We start from the raw sequence: 22428 nt of genomic DNA on the forward strand, positions 1-22428 counted from the left end.
CAATGGGGTTTGGATTTTAAAAGGGCATTCAGTCATACGAATATAATATAATTTTATAATATTCGGTCGTTACAGAGAAGCGAAAGCAGCACAGAGGCAGTGCAATCGACAAACAACAACAGCGACAGCAAGCCGGCCCCAGTACCGGATAGTGACGACATCATCCTGCACACAGACATCGCGCAGCACCTACTGCTGAAGGCGCCCAGCAAGGACGGGCCTGAAGTGCGCGGCGGACACCCCGACGCGCTCATCGTACTTGCCACCAAAGCAACCAAAGGTAAGCATGGCCTATATACAGATCTTTCGACTAATCACATACCCACTAGAAGCCATTAGTGCCGATTACTATAGACATCAACTTTTTTATTTTAGTCTGACAGGTTTAGTTACGAGTTTTAGTGGCGTTCTTTACTTACGAAGTCTGCAAGAGACAGTCCTGGTTTTAGAACTATCAAACCTAAATGAAATTGAGTTTGTTTACCAGAATCTACACCAAAATTATACATCAATGATTACAACTATGACTCGTAGGTACGAAACACATAAGTTGATAATTTGATATTATGCATTTCGCTTAATGCAAGGTATAGGTTACATACTAACTACAGCCGCAACATGGCAGGCGAAACGCTACGTAACGCGGGATCAGACCAGACCATCAGACGAGATTTCTCCAGGAAACATATGAATTTAAATGTGTAGAATCCTTCGACTATGATAATAACCTGCTTCTAAGTTCTAGTGGAAAAGCTTACGTAGACAACTTGGTAAAAGCTGTACACTGTGCGTCGAAAATATTAATGCCAACATTTTCATTCAGCTAAATTATGTGACAAACTATAGAATAAAATCTTTTAAAATATAGTCGTTAAATAGAGGGTGATTTGATATTTTGTCGCATGATTTATTTAGAAATCATATTTAGTATCATGCAAGTTAATGGTATAAGGTTCATAATGTGTTTGTCCTGCCTTAATTTTAAAGTTACGAGTGCCATCACATCTAACCTCTGACCTTTCATGCGTTCACTTTACAGAGACGGACGAGTGTAAGTCATTGGATCATTGTCTTGGGCTCACACATTGCTGTTGTAAACTTGACAGCTTCGCTAATATTTCTGTGCTAATTGTACCATAGTTTCAAAACAGAACATAAGCAACTTCATACCAATTCTATAACACTGCTTACTTAGGGTTTCTTTGATTTTCGCCTGACTTCACAACTGATTTTGCGACTTTGTGCTTATGAGTGTGTTTTATTTTGAACAAAATGTTACCTCCAAGAAAGCATGCACAAAAAATTGTATCTATACAATACAATCAATTGGCAGTACGACATACGAAATTCATGATTTATGTTTTTTACGCCTAAAGCTTTATCGACTTGGCTTCGCCGTGAGCGGGTGCGGGTGTACTTGACATTGGACTTCACAATAGGGTAGATGACAGGGGTCAAAGAAAATAAATAAAAATAGCAATAATAATATTAATTGTAATAGAATGCTAATCTTAAAATAGAAGCAAGCTAAAAATGGTCAAGATACAATTCCATTTTTTACTTTTACTTATTTACGATTTTCTTATTTAAATGTAACGTTTCACCATGCTTTATCACTTACGACACTTTGTATTTTAATACTTAATAGGAAATTCTCGTTTTGAAAAAGTACCTATTTAATTTGACTACATTGTCATCTAGCCTATTCAAAAAAAAACTGCAATGTAAAAAAAAACCAACGAAAAAATAATAGTTGTCATTCGTCACCCGCACTTGCTGCCCGTAACCCTGTAGGCTGTAGTTGACGTTGCGTTGTGTGCGCAGACTTCGCGTACCAGGAGGCGTTCCTGGCGACGTACCGCACGTGGGTGTCGCCCAGCGGGCTGGTGGCGCGCCTCACGCGCCGCGCGCACCACTACCGCCCGCGGCCGCACGAGCTGCGCTCCACGCTCAGCCTGCTCACCAGGGTCGTCGCTGATCTTACGTGAGTTTTTTTTTAAATATTTTATAGAGTTGACCAGAAGAGATATAAATTCCCATCTTCGAATTGTTTTTTTTCTTGTAAAATATCGGATCATTTTAGTTTCCGTCTGTCTTTTAAACGCCTTTACGATTGGTTGCTTTATCGGCTTTGAAAGGACATATGGACGTGAATTTTTGTAATATAGATTTATGAAAGGAAAAAAAAGCTATAAAATCAATATACTTAGCTGTAAAGCGTTACGAAAAATACATTTTAACAATCACAAAATTATAACAACAAATATTTAGCTATTACTAATACCTAGTTCTCCTTGCACACAAAATGTACAAAATTATACCTTGTTTTGCCCCAGGATGGCCGACCTAGACAAACAACTGATGCAGGAAATAATGAAGTTCATCTACTGGCTGGTGGAAGCCGAGGAGTTACCCATAGCGAAGGCACTCAGACAGATTCTAGTCGACAAACAGAAACAGATACACTTCCAGCAGGTAAGCCAATTCGTACAACTTAATAATTGTCGAAGAAAATTCAATTAAAACTGATATTCAAAATACATTATACTTTTACACTCAACAACTAAAGAATAAGAAACAATTGAAATTCTATAAAATTGCACTACTTCCCGTTGTTTCTATTTCGCGACATATTTTTTCGTGTCATACACTTGAAAATCTAAATTAATTGTAAAAGAATTATGTTGCTAATTTTTAAATTTTACATAGACCTAAGTACTTATTAAATAACTCATTTGTTGTATTCCAGCAATCGAACAACCGCTACGAGTACGACACGCCGTGTTACGGCTCAGTGTCGCTGCGTCGCGACACCCTCCTAGACTTCAAAGCGACGGAGCTAGCGGAACAAATGACGTTGCTCGACGCCGCGCTGTTCGTGCGGATCACCACCGCAGAGGTGCTTTCGTGGCCGCGTGACCAGTCCGAGGAGAGCTCTCCAAACCTCACGCGGTTTACCGAACACTTCAATAAGATGAGCTACTGGGCGCGCTCGAGGATACTTGAACAAGTGCGTTGATTATAATTCGTTTTCTTTTCTATCCATATCTCACTGTCATCGAGCACAAACTTCCTGATATAAGTCGACGAATGGTATAAGAAAACCAGGTATGCTCTAAAGTGACAGCTAACATTTCAAGGTTAGCCCAGCTTACGTCATCCCACCCTGGGTTGCCATTTGGTAAAAAAAAAATTACCCACGACCAATGTTTTTAATTTACTTTGCAAGGAAATTTTGAACTTTTAGTAAAAAAATGTACTTACAGTTTTAATGATTTTTACACATGAGACAAGTAATAGTAATTAAGTTCATTACTCAGTAATTCATCTTATTTTCAATAATAAAATTTACGTCCTTGGAATGTTCGAGATACCAATTTAATGGTAACACTTACGTCATCAAAGGGCTAGCAATGGTGGCTTGTCATAAGATTGAGCATACCTGGTTTTCTTATACCATAAGTTGACGTAAGAACATACTTTACAATGCTACTTCAATGCTAGTTGAGATCATGCATCACCGTTCGTAACCACCGAACCATGAGCAAATAATCTTACATCCATATGACAAGACACCGGATATGACGTCTAGTCTTAGTTCATTTGTAATTCATCGTTGTTCAATAGCTAGGTGTTAGTAAAGAATAAATTAAAATGTTTAGTTAATGACGCTCACAAGCAATACCATAATTGGTTCCTCTATTTCCACGATAATTACATGCTTGTTCAATATGCTTTTACTAAAACAAAACTCAACGAACTGTATGAAAACATGTGTTGAAACATGTTATTTAGTTATGCTAGAATGCTATTAAGAAAGAAGTTTTTATGGCCACACCTTGATATTCCTCCTTCAAATATTTAATTTCAGCCGGCGAATTAATTCAAAACCGATAGTTTATTCTACTTACTGTATATGCTTTTTTAAAAATAAATGATGTAAATAGAATGCCCGTGTGACGTGTAAGAAAAACACGTACGAACTCATTACCAGGCAGGAAAGGGTGGGTTTTCACCAAAGTGGAATCGACCCATCATAGCAACAGAGCGTCCTCTCTTCCACGGTATTTCCGATCCTCTCCTCTCGGCTTTCGTGCAAATTGACACGTAAAAGACGCAAGATTTTAGGAAATGTTTCTATCTCTCTTTCTCCTTAACAGGATGAGGCGAAAGAACGCGAGAAATTCGCGAACAAGTTCCTTAAAGTGATGAAAGCGCTGCGCAAGATGAACAACTTCAACTCGTACCTAGCGCTGGTGTCTGCGCTGGACTCGCCTCCCGTACGACGACTCGGCTGGCCGCGCGGTATCGATGACGCGTTGTTAGACCACTGCGCTATCATCGACTCCTCCTCATCCTTCCGCGCGTACCGGCAAGCGCTCGCGGAAACGCAGCCGCCCTGTATACCTTACATGTATGAACTGTTTTAATTATATTTTTTGTTCACTTCACATATTGACCATGTGTCCATACTGTAATACATACATAAACTCACGCCTATTTCCCACCGGGGTAAGCAGAGACTATAGAATTCCATTTGCTTCGATCCTGACACACTTCTACTACTGTAATAATTCATAATAATATACTGTATAGAGAAATATACCTATATAATGTCTAGCAAAATAACATAGTGTATCATGTACAAATGCGAGCTTTATTTATGCTAATACAATTTTACAAAAAGCCACTTGATGTTATAGTATAATGTTTTTGTTGCAGTGGTCTAGTCCTCCAAGATCTGACATTCGTGCACATCGGCAATCCCGATCTGTTGCCCGACGGAAGCATTAACTTTACCAAAAGATGGCAGCAGTACCACATTATGGAAAATATGAAAAGATTCCAAAAAGAGTAAGTAACATTTTCTAGTGAAAAGTTATTACGCTAGTTAGACGTAAGTGTGTCATGTCATGAAATAAAATAACGTTACTTGTATAAACATGTTACAAAGATGAAGATACGTTATCAAATAAATTCGATATACTAAGAATTTCTCTCCTTAGCTTATTAATTCATTTCCCATTATTGATTGCATATGGTAGCGGTCGATCGCTCACATGCGTGTGTGTGTGGAATTGAGTAACAGCATCGCGTTTTGTTTCTCAGCAGACAATACAAGTTCAAGAAGAACGAGCGCATCCACGCGATGTTCAACGACTTCGATGACGTGCTGAGTGAGGAGACCATGTGGCAAGTGTCGGAGAGCATCAAGCCGCGCGGCGGCCGCACGCGCGCCAACCCGCCGCCGCCGCCGCAACCGCAGCCGCAGCAGACGGCCGCCTAGCGAACACTTACACTTTGCATTGCGAAGTAAGTCTCACTATACAAACAACGACGTTATCGTCCCCTTACAGCGTTATTATCTATCGCACATGCTATGTTGAGATATATGCACGGCTCGATCCTTGTTTTCCAAAACAAGTCAAATATCTGCTTGGGGTGATATAGTGACTATGACAACAAGAAAATTTTATATCTGTTTCACCTCAAGATCAAATTTCTCTCACTAACATTGTTTTCATAACTCTTCTTTGTGTTCTTAATTTTGCATTTAATATGGCTGCATGATGACCATGTTGGTAGTATTTTTTTACTAATTCTATTACACTATAAAGTAGATTACCCGTATTGTTATAATTCGTATTAAAACGTGCGTTCATTTTTTACAGGTAAAACAAATCCAAAGAAATGAAGAAAACGAAAGTAGCGGATATAGAGGTAATGTTAATGTCATCGCGTGATAGTGTTGGTTTGATGAAACGTGATTATCTGTCCTAAAAAGGCCTAATTAATGTTAGTATAATTATTCGTAATTGTGCGATTTCTCAACTGTGATCGGTCGGAGAGCGAATGTGGCGTGTGAGAGGGGACGGCGGGGCAACGAGACCGCTTTAACTCGATTAAAAATTATAATGCTTTCTATGTGACACGAGTAATGTTATTCCAATTTCCAAAGCCAAATATTATTCTCATCAGTATTGGAGTCGAGTTACTGTCGTCTTTTACATATCAGCATGTGACTTGCATAGTGTACTGAACAATCGAGTGACGCCTTGGTGTTTAGGGTTAATGTCTTTGATATTCTTCTCGTTGTTGTATTTGCCATTGATGTCAGTCTATAGTATACATTAAAGTGTAAGCCAGCTTCGTTAAAACTAATCAATACATCGAATTAGATCTATTTGAGGTAGTAAGGCTGTAGTCACACTACTATTTGACTGTCTTTTCAACGGTAGACGTTTTAGTGTTGGATACTGCACTTTAATGCTGTGTACGAGTAAACTTAGCGTGCGTATACTAAATGGGACATATTATTGTTATATGTTAACGAGTTCAGATTATGATCGGTGGTTTTAATGAACCACGCGCCGCAAGTTATTCATATAGTCTGGGCTTCCATAGTTGTTAATTTAAAGCAATAACTACATCCCAAAGCATTACTTACATTGTGTAGGGTGCATCAAGCGTGATAGATAATATTTTTGTATTTTTTTCTATAGTCAATAGACCGATACATATCATGAGGAGTGTGCCAAATATTGAAAACAGTAAAATGTCTCATTTGTGTGTGCCTTCCTAGATACATGGAGCGTTAATATTATGCTATTTGTAATCCGCTCGTTCACTTTACTCTATAAGGTAAATAGTACAAGTGACTAGAACGTCTTTGAAAACTTTTCGTGCGAGAGAGTGGCGCATTTAGAAGAATAATATCGAAATTATATACATACTCCGGGCAGTTGTAACCTAACATTAGGTTAACGAATATTAAAATGATCAAGTACAGGCAATGCCAGTGCTAAAGAGCTCAGCCTCTACATATTCTAGTATTTTATGACATTTTAAATAGTGACGCAAGTTTCTAATAATATATTGCGTGGATGCGTCTTTGCCATTTTATTCGTGTTGAAGTATTATGCAATATTTTTGTGTGTATTGTGAAATCCAATGCAATGTTTATTTTTGATATTCAGAAATTATATTTTTCCTAAAAGTTGCTACCTACAAGGTAACAAACGGTTTATGTATAGCATACTTTTGAGACGTATTGATTATATTGTTCGTCAAGAATTTTGTCGTTCTTCTTGATACTAATACTAAAGTTAAGCTTTACATTCAGTACAAGCTTCGGGGCATTGGTGAGGTGTTATGATGAATTTTTGGGACGTATTTACTAGAAGTTCACTTGGTTGGATAGCCTCGATATTAACAATAATCGCATTTTAAAGTAATTGTAGGAGAGATAAACAATAGTGTATTCAGCATTTACTTTGCCTTAAGACGATGATGTCTTCAATGAAATAGCAATAATTTTTGATTGTTGGTAGATTCGCTGCACATTTTGTGATACTATTCATGTAGCGTGCCGCTTACTACTCAGTCTTATTGACGTCCTCTATACGTAGACAATTATATTAGGCAAATTTTAGCCCGTAAGAGTAAATAAACCCCAGTAAGTATATCTATTGCCAGAAACAGTATTACTCGTATCCGTATCGTGACGATAATACGAAAGTTATTGAATTTTCTTGTGGGAATAGCATTTTGCTAAGAATATGTCCATGGTATATTGTTGTTATTCGGCGCGCGTGTCACATAATATGTGCGTCATGGCTACGGAGGTGTAATACTGCCCTGACAAAATTAATGAGTAAATAATGTAATTACATCGATCTGGTAGTTCGTGTATTGTTTGAAAAGGGACATTAGTTCCATGCAATAACTAACTAGACCAATATTTAGACACGTTTTACAATGCTTTACTGCAATTATGTGCTGATATTGTATTTTGTATGTATGATAAAATAATTTGGATTGTTAGTTAAGTTGGTAGGTTACCATTTTTTCTGGTATTATTATTTATTTAATGAATTGTGAAGTTTATTATACAATGGATTGATATAATTATTAATTGAAATATATTAAAGACTGCCTAAATTAATTATTCAGTATATTTGACGTGTAAATTAGTGTCAAAATTTGTTAGATGTCCCGTTATGTGTTTGGTTTAGGGTAGATCTGCATAGTGGGTTACATAGCATGAGGTTTGTCACAATAATCACTATTTATTACGTCATTAGAATAATAAAGGAAGCACGATTAGTAAACAGCGTACATATTTGTGTTGTATTAGCAAGCTCAGTATTATGTTATGATGAAATGCCATAATGTATCAAATGGATTGAAACATTTATTTTGTCGTTTATTCAAGAATAATTAAATCTTTACTTTAAGTATTTTTTATATTTGATAGAATACATTTTATTGTACATTACGTTTATTGAGTTATACATAAATCCATATTATATCTGAATTGCATGCATGTACAGTTTAATTTTTGTGTGTCAAGTTTTTTTGTAATTATTTTGTAAAATAAATATAGCACGTTATTTACAACATAAACTTTGTTTTATTATAAACAATGAAGAGAGTAACAAGCGATGGGTTTTTGTAACTGGTAGATCAAAGTTTCACGAAAAACTAGATCAAGTAAGTTGTCAAGGTAACAATTGCGGAATACCTAATTGATTAGTGTTGAAGGGCGCGCAGTAAGTACATACTTAACCCGTTAAGAATGATATTATCAGAAGAAACTCCCGTCGTGAACCCAGCGTGTCTCACTAGATAAGATGCGTGGCGCAATAAAACTACTTGTACTGTCTTGAAGCGTTGTTTTAACATTTAACTATCTAATTAGGTGATCGATAGCTAATCCTATTGCAAAGAAGCATCCCTTCGGTATCACCATGTTTTATTAGAAAATTAGGTGCGTTCTATTTATTAGAGTGAAACTTTTAACAAAAAAAGAATCACGTAAAATGCATAACTGTAAAATCTGTAAATTAGGAAAAGCGATAGAAACTAATCGCGATTTAGCACCACGCTTTTTTATAGTATTTCAAATAATAAGCTTATATTATCGCTATTATGTCGCAACATTTAGTGGGCTTTGAATGTCCATATCAAGTCAAATATTCGCTTTATAATTATTTATTTACTTAATTTTATACAGGACACTATAATACACAATTTGTTAACAAAATGAGAATAAATGGCACATCTTAATAAAATATAAATGTTAAATATCGACTATCATACGACTGTCCTAGTACGGCTTTGAAATAGATTACTCTGGGCGCCATTCCACTCGCGTCAGACAGAGTACTGCGGGTCAGAAGGCAAGAGGGAACTCACTGCTCTATGTTTCCCTAAAAAGTAGCATGGAGGATGTTACACCGACAAGAGCGTGGCTCTTAAATTAGTGATGATGATTTGACTGTCATGCAAGATCCCTCCTTGGCACAGGAAAGCTAAAAACCTTAGTATGATCGTCTATAGCCTAGCACATAAAATATACATTGCCGATAAAACGGCTTTGGAAATTGAGACGCAGCAGAGCTATCGTAGTTATCTATTTGCAGGAGTGAACTAGTAGTGAAAGAAAGCGGGGTTGAAATGGCGACAGTGGTCCTCATACAAAATGGACGTTAGGGCCTTTCCATCTTCTTCTATTCCGTGATGGTTTTCATAATTATTATTCAGCCTTGTCTTCCACCCGACAATATACATACCTTCTACCGCTTTCATCTCTCTCTCTCTCTTTATTTAAGAGCTGCGCTCTTGTCGGTGGAGTAATCGCCATTACTCCATAGATAGGGCGTGTAGAACGGTGGTTGCCCCAATCGCTTACCGCTTTCATACCGGCCCTTATTAACTTTGTATCTTCATTTTTGATAAAATGAGAATTTTAAAAATGACACAGCTGAAGTGGTGGCATTATGTACGAATATATAAGTGTTTATTTAAAAGCCTGGGCAGAAGACTTGTAGTGCACTGTTACACCTGTACTGGTTTTCGTTGTTTTAGTTTTATAAGTTACATCTAGTAAGTGAAACATGATGCTTATAGTTCTTTGGGCTGTTTTGGTTGTTGCGAACGGAGCACCTGTCATCGAGGAGCAGAATCTTATAGAAGCTATGAAAGAATTCAGAAATGAAAATGGTAATTAGCACACTATTATTATCTTATAAACTCCGTAGTGCTTACTAATGTAGTTTCTTAGATTCATAGTTCTGGTTATATTTAATAAGTACATAATGCTTGTAGTTTATTGGGCTCTATTGATTCCTGTATCGGAAAAGCAGAATCACAAGGGCGAAGAAGACTTCGAAAATGCGGATGGTAACTAAACTAAATAGTTAATATTAGTTTACGCTTTAAACAAACGCTACACATTTCAGTATTATTTAGGGATGGTAAGTATATTATTTAGGCTGTGTTCCCACTGAAGCGGAGCGGAGCGCGTGTAGGTATCCCTTTTACGACTCCGTTTCGGTGAAATTCACTCTTACGCAAAGGCTCGCTTCGCTTCAGTCGCTGGGAGGATCTGCGAAAGCTGACCAAGCAACGGCTTTTTTATATTCATAATTGCCCTTACTTGGGATTTTCCTGGAACTATTAATACTCTCTTTTACTAACAAGCTATCCGCTTATTCTTTTTAAATGTCTTCATTTTTAGTGGGAGAATTCGGCAACTACTTCGAGGGAGACATGATACTGACAGAAGAACAACAAGAGACTTTGGCGAGGGGTGATAACGACCGCAATGGACTCGTCAACGTCACCAAACGTTGGCCGGAACGCACACTCGTCTACTATATTGAGACTGATGACCTTGGTAAGTCTCGCAATATCCTGTGGTGATTAAAGCTCAGTGTAAACCAAGGTACAGGGGACCGTTCCCGTACGCGAAATCGGGAGTTTTCTTGTGTCGAAAGTACGTAATTTATCTACCTCTACTTACTAATTCGAACATTCTTCTTCTTCTCTTGTGTGGGTTATGAGATATTATCAATGACCGGCCTCATCAGCCCTGGTGTCAAGCTTATTATTGGGCCGCCAAAGGCCCCTTATATGGCTCATGTAACAACAACATACTTATGTAAATAGTATAGTCGGGACCGACTGCTTCACTCGCAACACGGTTTCATCTTATTTTTCGGACATTCAGGTGATTTCCGCCTGCAATTTCCTGACCAAACCTGGGACACTCTCACAAAGATATTTTTCGTCAGACGTGTCCTCTCGGGAATCGAAACCAAAACCTCCGCATCGTGAGCACAACGCTCAACCACTAGACTAAGGAGGCCGTTAATTCAAACATCGTAGAAAATCCCGCTCCCGGAACGATCCTATTACTCTAGCCGTAGAGGCAGCCAATCAGCTCGCGACACCAAACACTTCAGGATCCCGATACCGACCCCGCCGGCGTGGTCGACGACTTCCCTCAATCAGCGCTTATCGCTATCGACTTTCCTCCCAGACGAAGCCCTGAGCCGTGGTTCGCGCCCAACTGGGCATCCTAAGGCCTGTTGTCTTAAACGTTGTACCGGGTTCTCACCCTTCAGCGCTCCCCATTTGTCCGGCTAAGTAGTTAATGCCATCTGCGGCAAATCTAGTCATGTCAAAAAAAAGGAACGGCCTATCGTGTTTGCGTGCATTGAGTTTAGTTTTAAAACCCATTTGGCTGTGTTATCGGTTTTTTGGACCTACTTGCAGACGATGAGCAAGTAAAGATGATTCATTTGGCAATGGAAGACATCGCTAACAAATCGTGTGTAAGATTCCGGCCGAGAGTTGACAACGAACACGCGGTTATTATTCAGGTATCGTAACTAGTACCTATCTAACTTTTCACATACATATTAGAGTGACAAAGTGATGACAAATGACTGAAACGTGGATGAGGAAAGACTTGTATAGTTTATACCTAGTATATTTGTGGATTTGATATGAACAGGTTGCGAGTTTCTTTTCTGAATGCCAGAAGAAAGTGAACTGACGACTTTTTTTGGATTTCTCCATTAACCTTTCACCTATAAAATTGACTTTATATCCTTGCATGGTTAAAAATATATTTTTACGCATCTTCTTAACTTTAATTAATCAATTACTTTTTAAGCGTCTGAAGGGGTGGTTATTTGGATTTTGGAGTTCTGTGAAACCCTAGGAGTAGTTTCCACTTACTTCAAAAATAAATGTTTTATAAGCAAATAAATAATTTTGATTTTTTTTTGAATTTTTGAATGATTTTGTTAAAAGGGTTCGCAGAACGGATGCTTCTCCAGCGTAGGGTTCACGTCTTCTGACGATGATGATGCTGACTCCAACGCCAGTCAAATCCTCAACCTTGCTAACGGATGCTTCAGACACGGTACTATCGTTCACGAACTGCTACACGCCCTCGGATTCTACCACATGCAGAGTACCTTCAATAGGGATGAATACGTCAAAGTTTTATGGAAAAACATTAGACCAGGTAGGCACTTTAATCGTATATTATAAGTACGTATTATATCCTCCTAAGGCCGAGATTTCCAGACACAATAAATAAACAATGGGATTTGGATTTTAAAAGAACATTCGGTCTTACGACTATATGTATCACCGACGCGTATCATGATCTGATCGCTAGTGTGGAGGCAGCGATGACATCCCGTATCTAATACAGTTGATACGATACGTCATAGTCATATGCAGGTGTTAGTGAAATCGTAACGAAAATTTTGAGGGATGATTTTAAATAGAACACTAAAATTATCATGATTTTTCCGACAAGAAATTCCACTTGATATCAACTCAGAATCATGGAAAATTACACTTGATAATAACTCAAAATCATGGTCTCAATCAGTATTCGTTACGATGTCACTAACACTGTATAACAATGTGGTCCAGCTTTAAAACAAAAATGTTTTCCTTCTAGGCTACGAACATAACTTTGCAAAATATACATCAGAGGCTGTGACGAATTTCGGAGTACCGTATGACTTTTCTAGTGTGTTGCACTATCCTGCCACTGCCTTCTCTTCAAATGGAAAACCAACAATTATTCCCTTGCAGGTAATTAACTAAATACCTACTATTTACTTCGGGGGTTTGCTGAGAGTACTATAGTCAGATTTTTACAGAAGCGAATATTATCTATTCTTCAACCTGTGGGCTTAGCACTGCAAGCACACGACTCTTTCTCGCCGCGACAGAGATCGGCTGTCTCTTTCTGTGCAGTACTGTGAGAGAGTGACGGGTGACGTATGTCAAGGCGAGAAAGAGTCGCGCGCTTACGGTGCTAAGCCCGCTGATGGGACAACTATGCCAATTACGTACAAAAAAAATTTCACCCGCATACGTACTTACTGAAATTACTTCTATTTAGTGAAAGTATTATTATCTACAATGATTTTTTTTTCTAGGATGACGTGAAGATAGGACAAAGGGATGGCATGTCTGAGAGTGACGTATTGAAGCTAAACAAAATGTATTGCGAGGTTCGCGCTGATTATGAGAATTAAATCATGTAATTACAAATCAGACACGGTGTTTGTTTGTGCTTTAATTCGGCATGAACATTGCTACTATTAAGTACTCAATGAAGTTTCTATTAAATACTCAATAATCAATTATTTATTGCATTCCATGTAGTACAATGGGGTGTTACATAGCCATATGAACTAAAACATGGACCCTGTAGGGCACAGCAACGTTGAAGTGAAGAGACGAAGTGTGTATTACATTTAAAAATACGTCTACAGTATACCTAATAGCTCTTTTTAATTAGCATTAAATAAATGACACCCAGTGGATCTTGTACGTACCCTAAGACAGCTAGCATACATAAAATATGTACTTAAGTGTCTTTCTATCATGTGGGTTATGAGTCTTGTGAGGTGGATTACCAAGCTGGTGTCCGGGTTAAAACTCAGCAGCTAAAACTAGGCCCCTGGCGTGACTCATGTAAAGACTACGTACTTACATTAGTGAGTGGTAACCGGGACCAACAGGATTAACGTGCCTTCCCAAGCACGGATATAATGTAAGTAGGTATATTTCAGAAATTGTAGTGTCCTATTGTAGATTACCGACTTTGGTAGGTAATTAGTATCTTAATCATTAATCACAGAAACAGTACTTAGTGTTTTTAAATTAAGTAGCGTCATTATGAAAGGATTCCGCAAAAAAATGTTACACCTTTGACACCTTTTATTGGGATCAAATGCAGTTTAGTAATGGGTTGCAAATTAAGGGAAAGCGAAACAGCCTTCAAAGTTTTTGCAATTGAACACAAAACCAGATTTTATTCTTCAATTTAAGTTCACCACTTCACGGAATACTTGATACGAACGATCTGATTTCGGTTTATGTTTTTTTTTTAAATAGCAAGCATGGTCATTGCGGTGCACTCAAGCAAATCATAAGTTTGGCAGCTTGACTCGCCTCGTTTACCAAAACTAAATTTTCCCATCGAATAGGTAATGTAAATATAAGAAAGAGTATGCCTGGGCTATATTTCTACCACCACTCATTATAGCGCACGAAAAATGATTTGCCTTTTCTATATGTCTTCGACATTTAGTTACTTTGCCTCGCATACACTGCATTGTGTTCCGCCCGATAACTAACCCTAACCAAGGACTATGTCTGCATTGATAATTAGAAGCAGCTAAGTTCATTGTAATGCCCTAACTATACCGAGTGCTCAGTTACCCTATGTGACCTCACCTCTTCAACCGGAGCGAAGAAGAGATTGAGACACCTGTTAATGACAATGAACTTGATGCTAATCCATTAAAAAACCGGTGTGACCAGATCGGTGATCACGATAACGTTGTATAATCTTCGCTCTTTCTGTTTGGTTTTGCTGGGTTTGTGTAAGCGACGATTCTCTACGCAACGGTGGCGAGAGTTTAAATTCAAATACCCATTTAGAAGCGTTCTTTTTGACAGGCAAAAACAAATGCAAATAAGGAAGTAAGCAGATGATTATCACGATATTAAGTATGGTCATTAAGTTTCGACAACATGTTTCTATTAAGTTTAAAGCTATTAGAGAAAAGGCTTATTAAGGAAACTGTTTTTTATAACGCATAGAGCATTATATTATGTTTATGGTTTCCGCTAAAACAAAACAGCACAGATATAAACATAACATTTTATTGAAGATGGTAAATTATAGCCTATACGTTATACCTTTATATTATGTGTGCGTATTACGTTGCCACATCCGGAAACGAAAAACAAGTACTTAACACAAATGATTAACTAAGTCGTAGGACTTGTGCAGTTAAGGTGTGTTATAATTGTACAATTTTACGGTTAAAACGAACTTTTGCGCCCGCTGTTTTCGATTGGTTTCTAACCGTAACGGACAATAAGTAGTGTCGCTTTACCTTTCCTATTTCACCCATCTTATTACAATAGTAAACTATAGTCTCATTCGAATGAAATCATGGTTTGAAATGATAAAATAAATCAGCCGAAAAATTTAGCAATTTGGTGTTGCACGAGTTATGTTGTACGGCGCGTTGTTGCTGTCACCGGCGCGGCGGCGCGGGCGCTGTCGCAAGCTACCGCGCAGTTGCGGCCCACCACCTTGTGAAATGGTCGTATCTGAAGCTATATTAAATCCCGTCGCACCCTGATGGGTTTTGTTACACGGAAAACTATCGTGCGCCACTGATACATCGCTCTTATCAAATCCGCTGGCTTCTATCACACACCTCGAAACAATGTCAATACAATACCGTTAATATGGCATACTTTGTTGCGGCTGATGCGACAGTTACCATTTAGCAAGAAATTATCGCACATTCGCATTGATGTAGTCTAATTGTTTTGATATAAGCTCAATACGAACAGTTAACATGGAGTGGTTAAAAGTTACAGTGATCTGTTTACTTGTCTGTGTATTGAAGTGTTCGGCGATGTCGCTCAGTGAGATTGAGGAGTTCAGTAATTTCCTTGAGAAGACCGCACAATTGGATGAGATCTTGAAGAGTAAGTGCTCATTAGTTTTAGTGTTAGCATACCTAAGTGAAAATAGCTTTTATAAACAAGTACTTAGAATCTAGCGGCCCGTAGTTATCTATTTGTTTATATAGACTTGCTCGTAATTATTTGGCGAAAGCCTCTGTCGTGACGCGCTTTCGCTGACTTATATGAACCGCAAGTGCGGGAACTGTGAGCTACTGTGACTGCTGCATAGGTATAATAATTATAATTTATAATAAGCCATTGTGTAGCGTAGCTTAGGTACTAATTTACATTTTTAGAAGGAAACCCAGATGACGATTACGACGATGAAGAGGCGGTGTCCGATGACGCTTGGGAGCAGAGTGGCAAGTTCGAGGGTGACTTGATTCTCAATGACCGCCAGCGACGACTGATCGTCCAGGATGTTGTCGAAGGTCTCTCCAGGAACGGCCTGAGAGACAGCACCAAGAGATGGCCAGACAACGAAGTTATTTATTACATCCAGAAGGAACATTTTTGTGAGTCCATGTATTAAAACTGGCAGCACTTCTTATTTTATTAAACGGATGTAAGGATATGGTGACAGTGTGATTCTGTCTGTTGATATGGCGTGTGACTACAAAGTAGCCAAGCAGGTGCCCTTCCCTTCTTTGAATACCTAAATTATGCATAGGTCGTAATTTTGTGCACACCTATTTTCATTATGTGTCTCACGAGTCCATGAACACTGGTTTTCTAGGCACAATAGTAAAACAATGGAGATAGGGTTTTATAAGAACATACAATAAAATTGATATATTTTTTTCAGCTGGGGATCAAGTGCAAGCAATCCAAAATGGAATAGACGACCTCGCGCAGGCATCCTGCATTAAATTTAGACCTTACAGAAAAGGAGATCGCGATGCAGTTGTTATTCAAGTACGTATTCAAACCATTCTTAACAATCTTTAAAGTTCAGTATCTTCAGAGTTCTGAAGAAAATTTTCCTTGAATATTTTAGTCCTGCAGCTTTAGCTTTAAAGGTTTTCTAAGCCATGAATAAAATAAACTCGTCTCGTAACTCCATTGATAAATATTATTAGTACCTACTCGAAGCATCGTTACGTTCCAAAGTCCTGCTTACGAGCAGTGCGAAAGGCAGAATAATGCATATCAATGAGTTATTCCTACTAATCGCATTCCGTAAGTTGCCTTAAGTCAACAAATAAGTAAGGAACAATTTTGTTGGTTCAATAAACTAGTAAAATCATCTCATAGTGGCCCCGATTCCTGCAGACATCTCTTAATTTTACTTTAAGTTATACCTGTCATTTTCTTATCCGCCGAAAAGGAAAGGGACGGATGATTGACAGCTCTTAATTTTAGGAAGAATGAGTAAATAAATGAATAACCCGGGCGAATTTTTAGACGGTTGTTTTAGATATGTGCTTAAAATTGACGTGTGTTCCATAAATTTTATGCTTGTCGATTACCCGTCCCTTTCCTTTTCGGCGGATAAGAAAGTGACAGATATAACTTAAAATAAAATTAGATGGTGTTTACAGGAATTAGCACCACTGAGTCTCGCTTATAATCGCCGTTGGGGTAGGCAAGGACATCAATAAGACAACTCGTTGCCACTCCTGATATTCATACCAAGATGGTTATAAGTAAATCGGCCTCATGCCCAGAAAGATTGCTTTAGTTAGGTACTACTTAGTTCAATGTTTTGGAAAGAAGTTTTGCGGCCACAGTTCTAAATTATTGCAGTTTTAAACGGATATAAATGATAATACCTCACAAAAATAATATTAACGAAAGAACAAACTCAATCAGGCTCAATTTTCCTGTTCACTGGTTTTAAACTAATTTTACCTTATCCTGGAGATCAAACTAAAATAATTTATGCAACTGACGACTGATCGATCCATCGTTGCGGATCGATCGTTTCCAAAGATTTTGAATTATATAATAAGAAATGCTCCATATAATAACAAAGTGGAACGTAACATAATACAACCATCAGTGCATCCAAGTGAACTAATAGTAGACGATCTAAATGGTTATCCTAACTAAATACGAAGTTCGGTATCTTTTGAATGTTTTAATTTGTATGATTCTCAAATAAAAACCACTTTATTTTCCTGATATCAAAGCTAAGGCTAACCGTAGTTTCCACTAGATGTGCTTGAATAGATCATACTCGAGTGATACCTAATACCTATTACAGCCAAGTAATTAATTATGGAGATCGTCGTGGAGATCCTTGGGGGAGGCCTATGCCCAGCAGTGGGCGTCATACGGCTGATGATGAATTAATTTTTACGAATCTCAAATGTGGCTAAATAAAAGAAGCAGTGTATTTACTTAGTGCTTTTACAGGTCTTCTGCTACTACTTATTTCACTCGTGTGAGTTGTGAGATCAATCTCATTATTCTACTAAGTAAAAGTTGATTAATATACGGCTTTTCTATATGTTTATCATTACGATGCCTAAGGGTGCTATCAGACAGGAAGCGGTCACGCGTTTGCATTCTCCATTAATAACTGTGTTGTATTATTTTACGTAGACATCCGCAGGCAATGTACCTAACGTACCGCGTGGTTGACCTTCTGCCCAATAGAACCCCAACCGTAATATTTGTACCCGTTTTGGTTAGAATAGCGAACCTTTAAACACAAAAGTACCAATACCCTACTAGTAGATATACCAAGACTTTCTCTAACATATCTCTAAGTAAGATGTCGGTTCCAGGGTAGCAGGCGCGGCTGCTTCTCTCAAGTGGGCTACCAAGGCGGGTACCAGGTGTTGAACCTGTCGGGGCGGCACCCCGTGGGCCGCGGGTGCTTCCGCCACGGCACTGTGGTGCACGAGCTGCTGCATACCCTCGGCTTCTACCACATGCAGAGCAGCCCCGACAGAGACGACTACATCGATGTTGTCTGGGAAAACATCGTTGACCGTAAGTGTTTGCTTTATCACAAAAGCAATTGCTTTCCCTCTTCAGTTAAATAATTATTATCTTTCATCATGGTACAAAGTTGTCGTAATTTTAGTAATAAAGAGATCACGCACAGCATATTAAAAAAATTCCATTTAAGTACGGTAATTATTTTGTTCACAAAGCGTTAGTTATCAGCGTTTCTATAAAGGCAGCCGGTTATGTAATAAAGTAAGTATACTGCCTACACCAACCTACCTGCTCCGCGGAGGTCCATGTTGCTCTATGACCTACCTATCATCATATCATGAATAGGAGGAACTAAGTGTACAGAACAATTTACAGTCGAAAGTCTCTATCATCAAACAAATTATTACTTTATTGATTTTGTCATCTACTTAGCACCAATAGTAGGTTTAGAATAGTACCTAAGCAAAGCATTACTTCGCAATCTAAAGGTACCTGCATCAATAGAAAAAAAAACGATATAACGCAGAACAGTGGGAAATGGAGCGTGTATTGGCTGGTAAGTACTTATATTACAGGCACTGTTGTATTCTGTCTAACTAATAACCCTAAAAGAGTGTAGAAATGTTCATACCTCTGATATAAAACGAACATGTATCTAAATGGTGGTAATGTCGTGGTGGAGTATGCTCTATACACCCTCCGGTTGATTGAGGGGAGGCCTGTGCCCAGCAGTGGGACGTATATAGGCTATTTATGTTATGTATCTAAATATATTGGGGGTAGGTAAGAAAATAAGATAACTAACACAGTTAGTTTAGGGTTAACCGATGATCAAAATATCAAAGGACGGAATTCGAAGACCAGAACGCTTATATAGATATTCATTGTGACAGAAGAGCATGGACACACTATTGCCAGTATTTTCCAGGTAACATAACATAAACAGCCTATATATGTCCCACTGCTGGGTACTGGCCTCACCTCAATCTACCGGATGGGGTATGGAGCATATGCTGTTTTTACGGCTAATCTCCGGGACTAAAGGCTTAACATGCCCTCCGAAGCACGAATCATCTTACTTTTTCGGACAATCAGGGGGGTTAAAATGGCCACATCGAAGCAATTCATCTAAGAAAGCAATATTGTTATTTGACATTTGTTTGCATTGCGCACTTACTTTTATATATGTCACCGTAAAATTGTAAATAACGTTAGATTATAATCTATCTCGCGAGATTGTGAACTGTCGATTGCGACTGCTTACAATTTAACGTATTAAAAAAGAACCCCGGGACAGAATCTGATAGAACTTTGCCAGATTCATAGGGAAAGCATAAGCTTTCATTACATATAAGTCTCATCAGTGGAGGTTCTTGGACCAAATTTCATACAAAAGTGCCCATTGTCATTTCAATATTGCTTTCGGCTATTTTAACCCCGCAGGTGATTCAAGCCGGCAATCTCCTTACCAAACAAAAGACAGACTAACAAAGGATAAGCCTCGGTATTTGCCGGGCCAAAAAACCTAAAACTTGTTGACCAGGCGGAAAGACAGTATAAAGAACATTGTAGTAGACCTAAAGCTCACTTCACCATGCTAAAATGCGATAACATCGTAGGTAAGTACCTATGATCTACCGTTACAATACGCAATGCACCTTACACAAGTTGAATACAAATTACCCCGTCATCGCAATCAGGTTTATTCTTTTCAATAGAAATAGAATGTTACATGACACAATAATCTTAATCTAATTGTGTTAAAAGAAATCGTTGCACCTTTAGTCAGTACGTTTCCGGAAAATAACAAACCGGCAAATTACAGTTTAGATCAGATTGCCTAAGAGTCAAAAGAATACTTAGTATTGAAAATGACGCGTTTTTTAAAAGAGAAAACGGAATCGATTTTCGTTGAAAAATTACATAGTTATAGCCATTTGAAATTAGGGAGTTGATGTCTCAACTGAAAATAATATTGCTCGTACGTATTTAAAACTAATTCTGTTTATACTACAGCGGCGAAACACAACTTCCGCAAGTACAACACGTTCTCGGTGACGGACTTCGGAGTGGGCTACGACTACGACAGCGTGCTGCACTACAGCCGACGAGCCTTCTCCAAGAACGGACAGGACACCCTGGTGCCTAAGAAGGTGATAACCTTTTCATTGACCAATACAACACGTCCGCTTATAGAAATATAAACGTTAATCAACATAACTTTTTTTTCAGGGCGGAGCTTCAATCGGACAAAGAGTTGGACTTTCCGACAAAGATACTCAAAAACTTAACAAAATGTACTGCGACGCGGATTCTGACAATGCTAGTGCCGACGAAGAGGCTCCCCAAAAATCTCCCACCAAAAAGAAGAAGCCTAAGAACAAACCGTTTCAAGGACATGGCATAGGATACCATCAAGGTAAAACCATCGTTATAAAGATAGCGCCTGCGGCTCAAACGTATAAATTGGATGACGAGCCAAAATTTCATGTGTTTGATCATTTTAGTAAAACGCCGCAAGCCGTGTCGCCGGCGGTTACTGAAGGAACTGGAGTTGGAGAAGAAATAACATACCACCACGATCCTTATAACTATAACATAGAGGACTACAGGAAATTTTCAACCAGGCTCATTCAAGATACAGACAAAGAGAAGAAAATTAATCAAAACGAGTATCCGGATAAAGCGGTATCTGTAGTTACAAATGATGATAACAAAAATCTTAACTCTGAAAATCCAAAATACACATCTCAAGAACTGGCTAAAAATGTCGAGTCAAACAATAACAAAGATATTAATGATGCATTTGATAGATTAAGTAGAATTTTAAAAACCCACGTGTATCCGTCTCAAACACCTGATCTTGAAATATACAAGACACAATCAGATTATAGTGGGTTATATAGACCAGCAATCAAATATAAACCTACACCGGAAGTAGCGCAAGATGAGAAAGTATTTGGATCTACGTTAGTACAAGCAGACCCAGTCCATAAAAGCAAAGCAGTCAGTAATAATGCACGTGAGACTGATAAAAATGCCGTAGAATTATTCGACGAGGAAGGGCGATACAATCCTAACTATTTATCAAATCAATTTGATTCATCGTATGGTATATCCTATCCTCTCAACAAAGTGCCCAAACTCAATCTGGAGAAGTTCAAGACACCATCTTATGCAACATTAGAACGTTTAGCTAACAAACATGATTACAGTAGTTATTACAAACCCAGAGAAGAAGGCGACGCGCCAAATGGAAAGCATACCTTATTTGGTTACGTCGTACCCGTGCCCAATAAATGGTATAATAATGACGATATTAAAAAAGACAATGAGAAATATAATCAAGACTCCTACACTTCTCTGGCAGAAGGAGAACTACGTGAAAATGTTTCAGCGAAGCTACTTCAGCAGATACCTGCAGAGAATCAGAAAAGAACTCTACTTGGGCGTGATCCCTCTGGACAAGCATATTCAATATTTGGCGTCCTGGTTCCATTAACACAAAAATGGTACAAAGTAGATTATGATCCGCATACGGGTTCATATTTAATAGAAAAACCTGAGTCTAGTGAGGATTACAGGTAATGCTAACGGGGACCTAATACTACTAGATAAGTAAGTAGTTAGAATTTGTAATGGTATAAATAATATCTTTGCAATGTGTTTGCAACACCAGCCGTAATATATAAAGTGAAATATAGAGGATCTCGATGTCCAAAA

The 22428-nt window shown here is 38.3% G+C and overlaps 3 protein-coding genes across 19 annotated transcripts in view; all 3 read left to right on the forward strand.

Moving 5' to 3' along the window:
- Positions 1-8406, forward strand: part of LOC126381993 (guanine nucleotide-releasing factor 2) — a 34322-nt gene extending 25916 nt beyond the window's left edge. For 12 of the 17 annotated variants that reach the window (XM_050031662.1, XM_050031649.1, XM_050031655.1 and 9 more), the window contains 9 exons: positions 76-280; positions 1040-1051; positions 1825-1984; positions 2337-2475; positions 2750-3010; positions 4161-4414; positions 4723-4854; positions 5110-5313; positions 5673-8406. In XM_050031662.1, the coding sequence (XP_049887619.1) occupies positions 76-280; positions 1040-1051; positions 1825-1984; positions 2337-2475; positions 2750-3010; positions 4161-4414; positions 4723-4854; positions 5110-5287 (1341 nt within the window). In that variant the 3' untranslated portion in view covers positions 5288-5313; positions 5673-8406. The remainder of the gene's footprint in view (positions 1-75; positions 281-1039; positions 1052-1824; positions 1985-2336; positions 2476-2749; positions 3011-4160; positions 4415-4722; positions 4855-5109; positions 5314-5672) is intronic. The other 5 variants (XM_050031650.1, XM_050031654.1, XM_050031665.1 and 2 more) reach the window with 3 other exon arrangements.
- A 1493-nt stretch (positions 8407-9899) lies between these two features.
- Positions 9900-13355, forward strand: LOC126382280 (seminal metalloprotease 1-like). The gene is made up of 7 exons (XM_050032096.1): positions 9900-10005; positions 10111-10185; positions 10523-10681; positions 11563-11669; positions 12106-12322; positions 12770-12906; positions 13257-13355. Exons 1-7 carry the CDS (start codon positions 9900-9902, stop codon positions 13353-13355), a joined length of 900 nt encoding a protein of 299 aa, XP_049888053.1.
- Positions 13356-15427: 2072 nt separating this feature from the next.
- On the forward strand, positions 15428-22428 carry LOC126381164 (uncharacterized). The gene is made up of 6 exons (XM_050030689.1): positions 15428-15837; positions 16113-16331; positions 16622-16731; positions 18549-18756; positions 20722-20858; positions 20938-22428. Exons 1-6 carry the CDS (start codon positions 15705-15707, stop codon positions 22291-22293), a joined length of 2163 nt encoding a protein of 720 aa, XP_049886646.1. The 5' UTR covers positions 15428-15704; the 3' UTR covers positions 22294-22428.

This window comes from Pectinophora gossypiella, chromosome 3, assembly GCF_024362695.1.
Source record: "Pectinophora gossypiella chromosome 3, ilPecGoss1.1, whole genome shotgun sequence".
Lineage (NCBI taxonomy): Eukaryota > Metazoa > Arthropoda > Insecta > Lepidoptera > Gelechiidae > Pectinophora > Pectinophora gossypiella.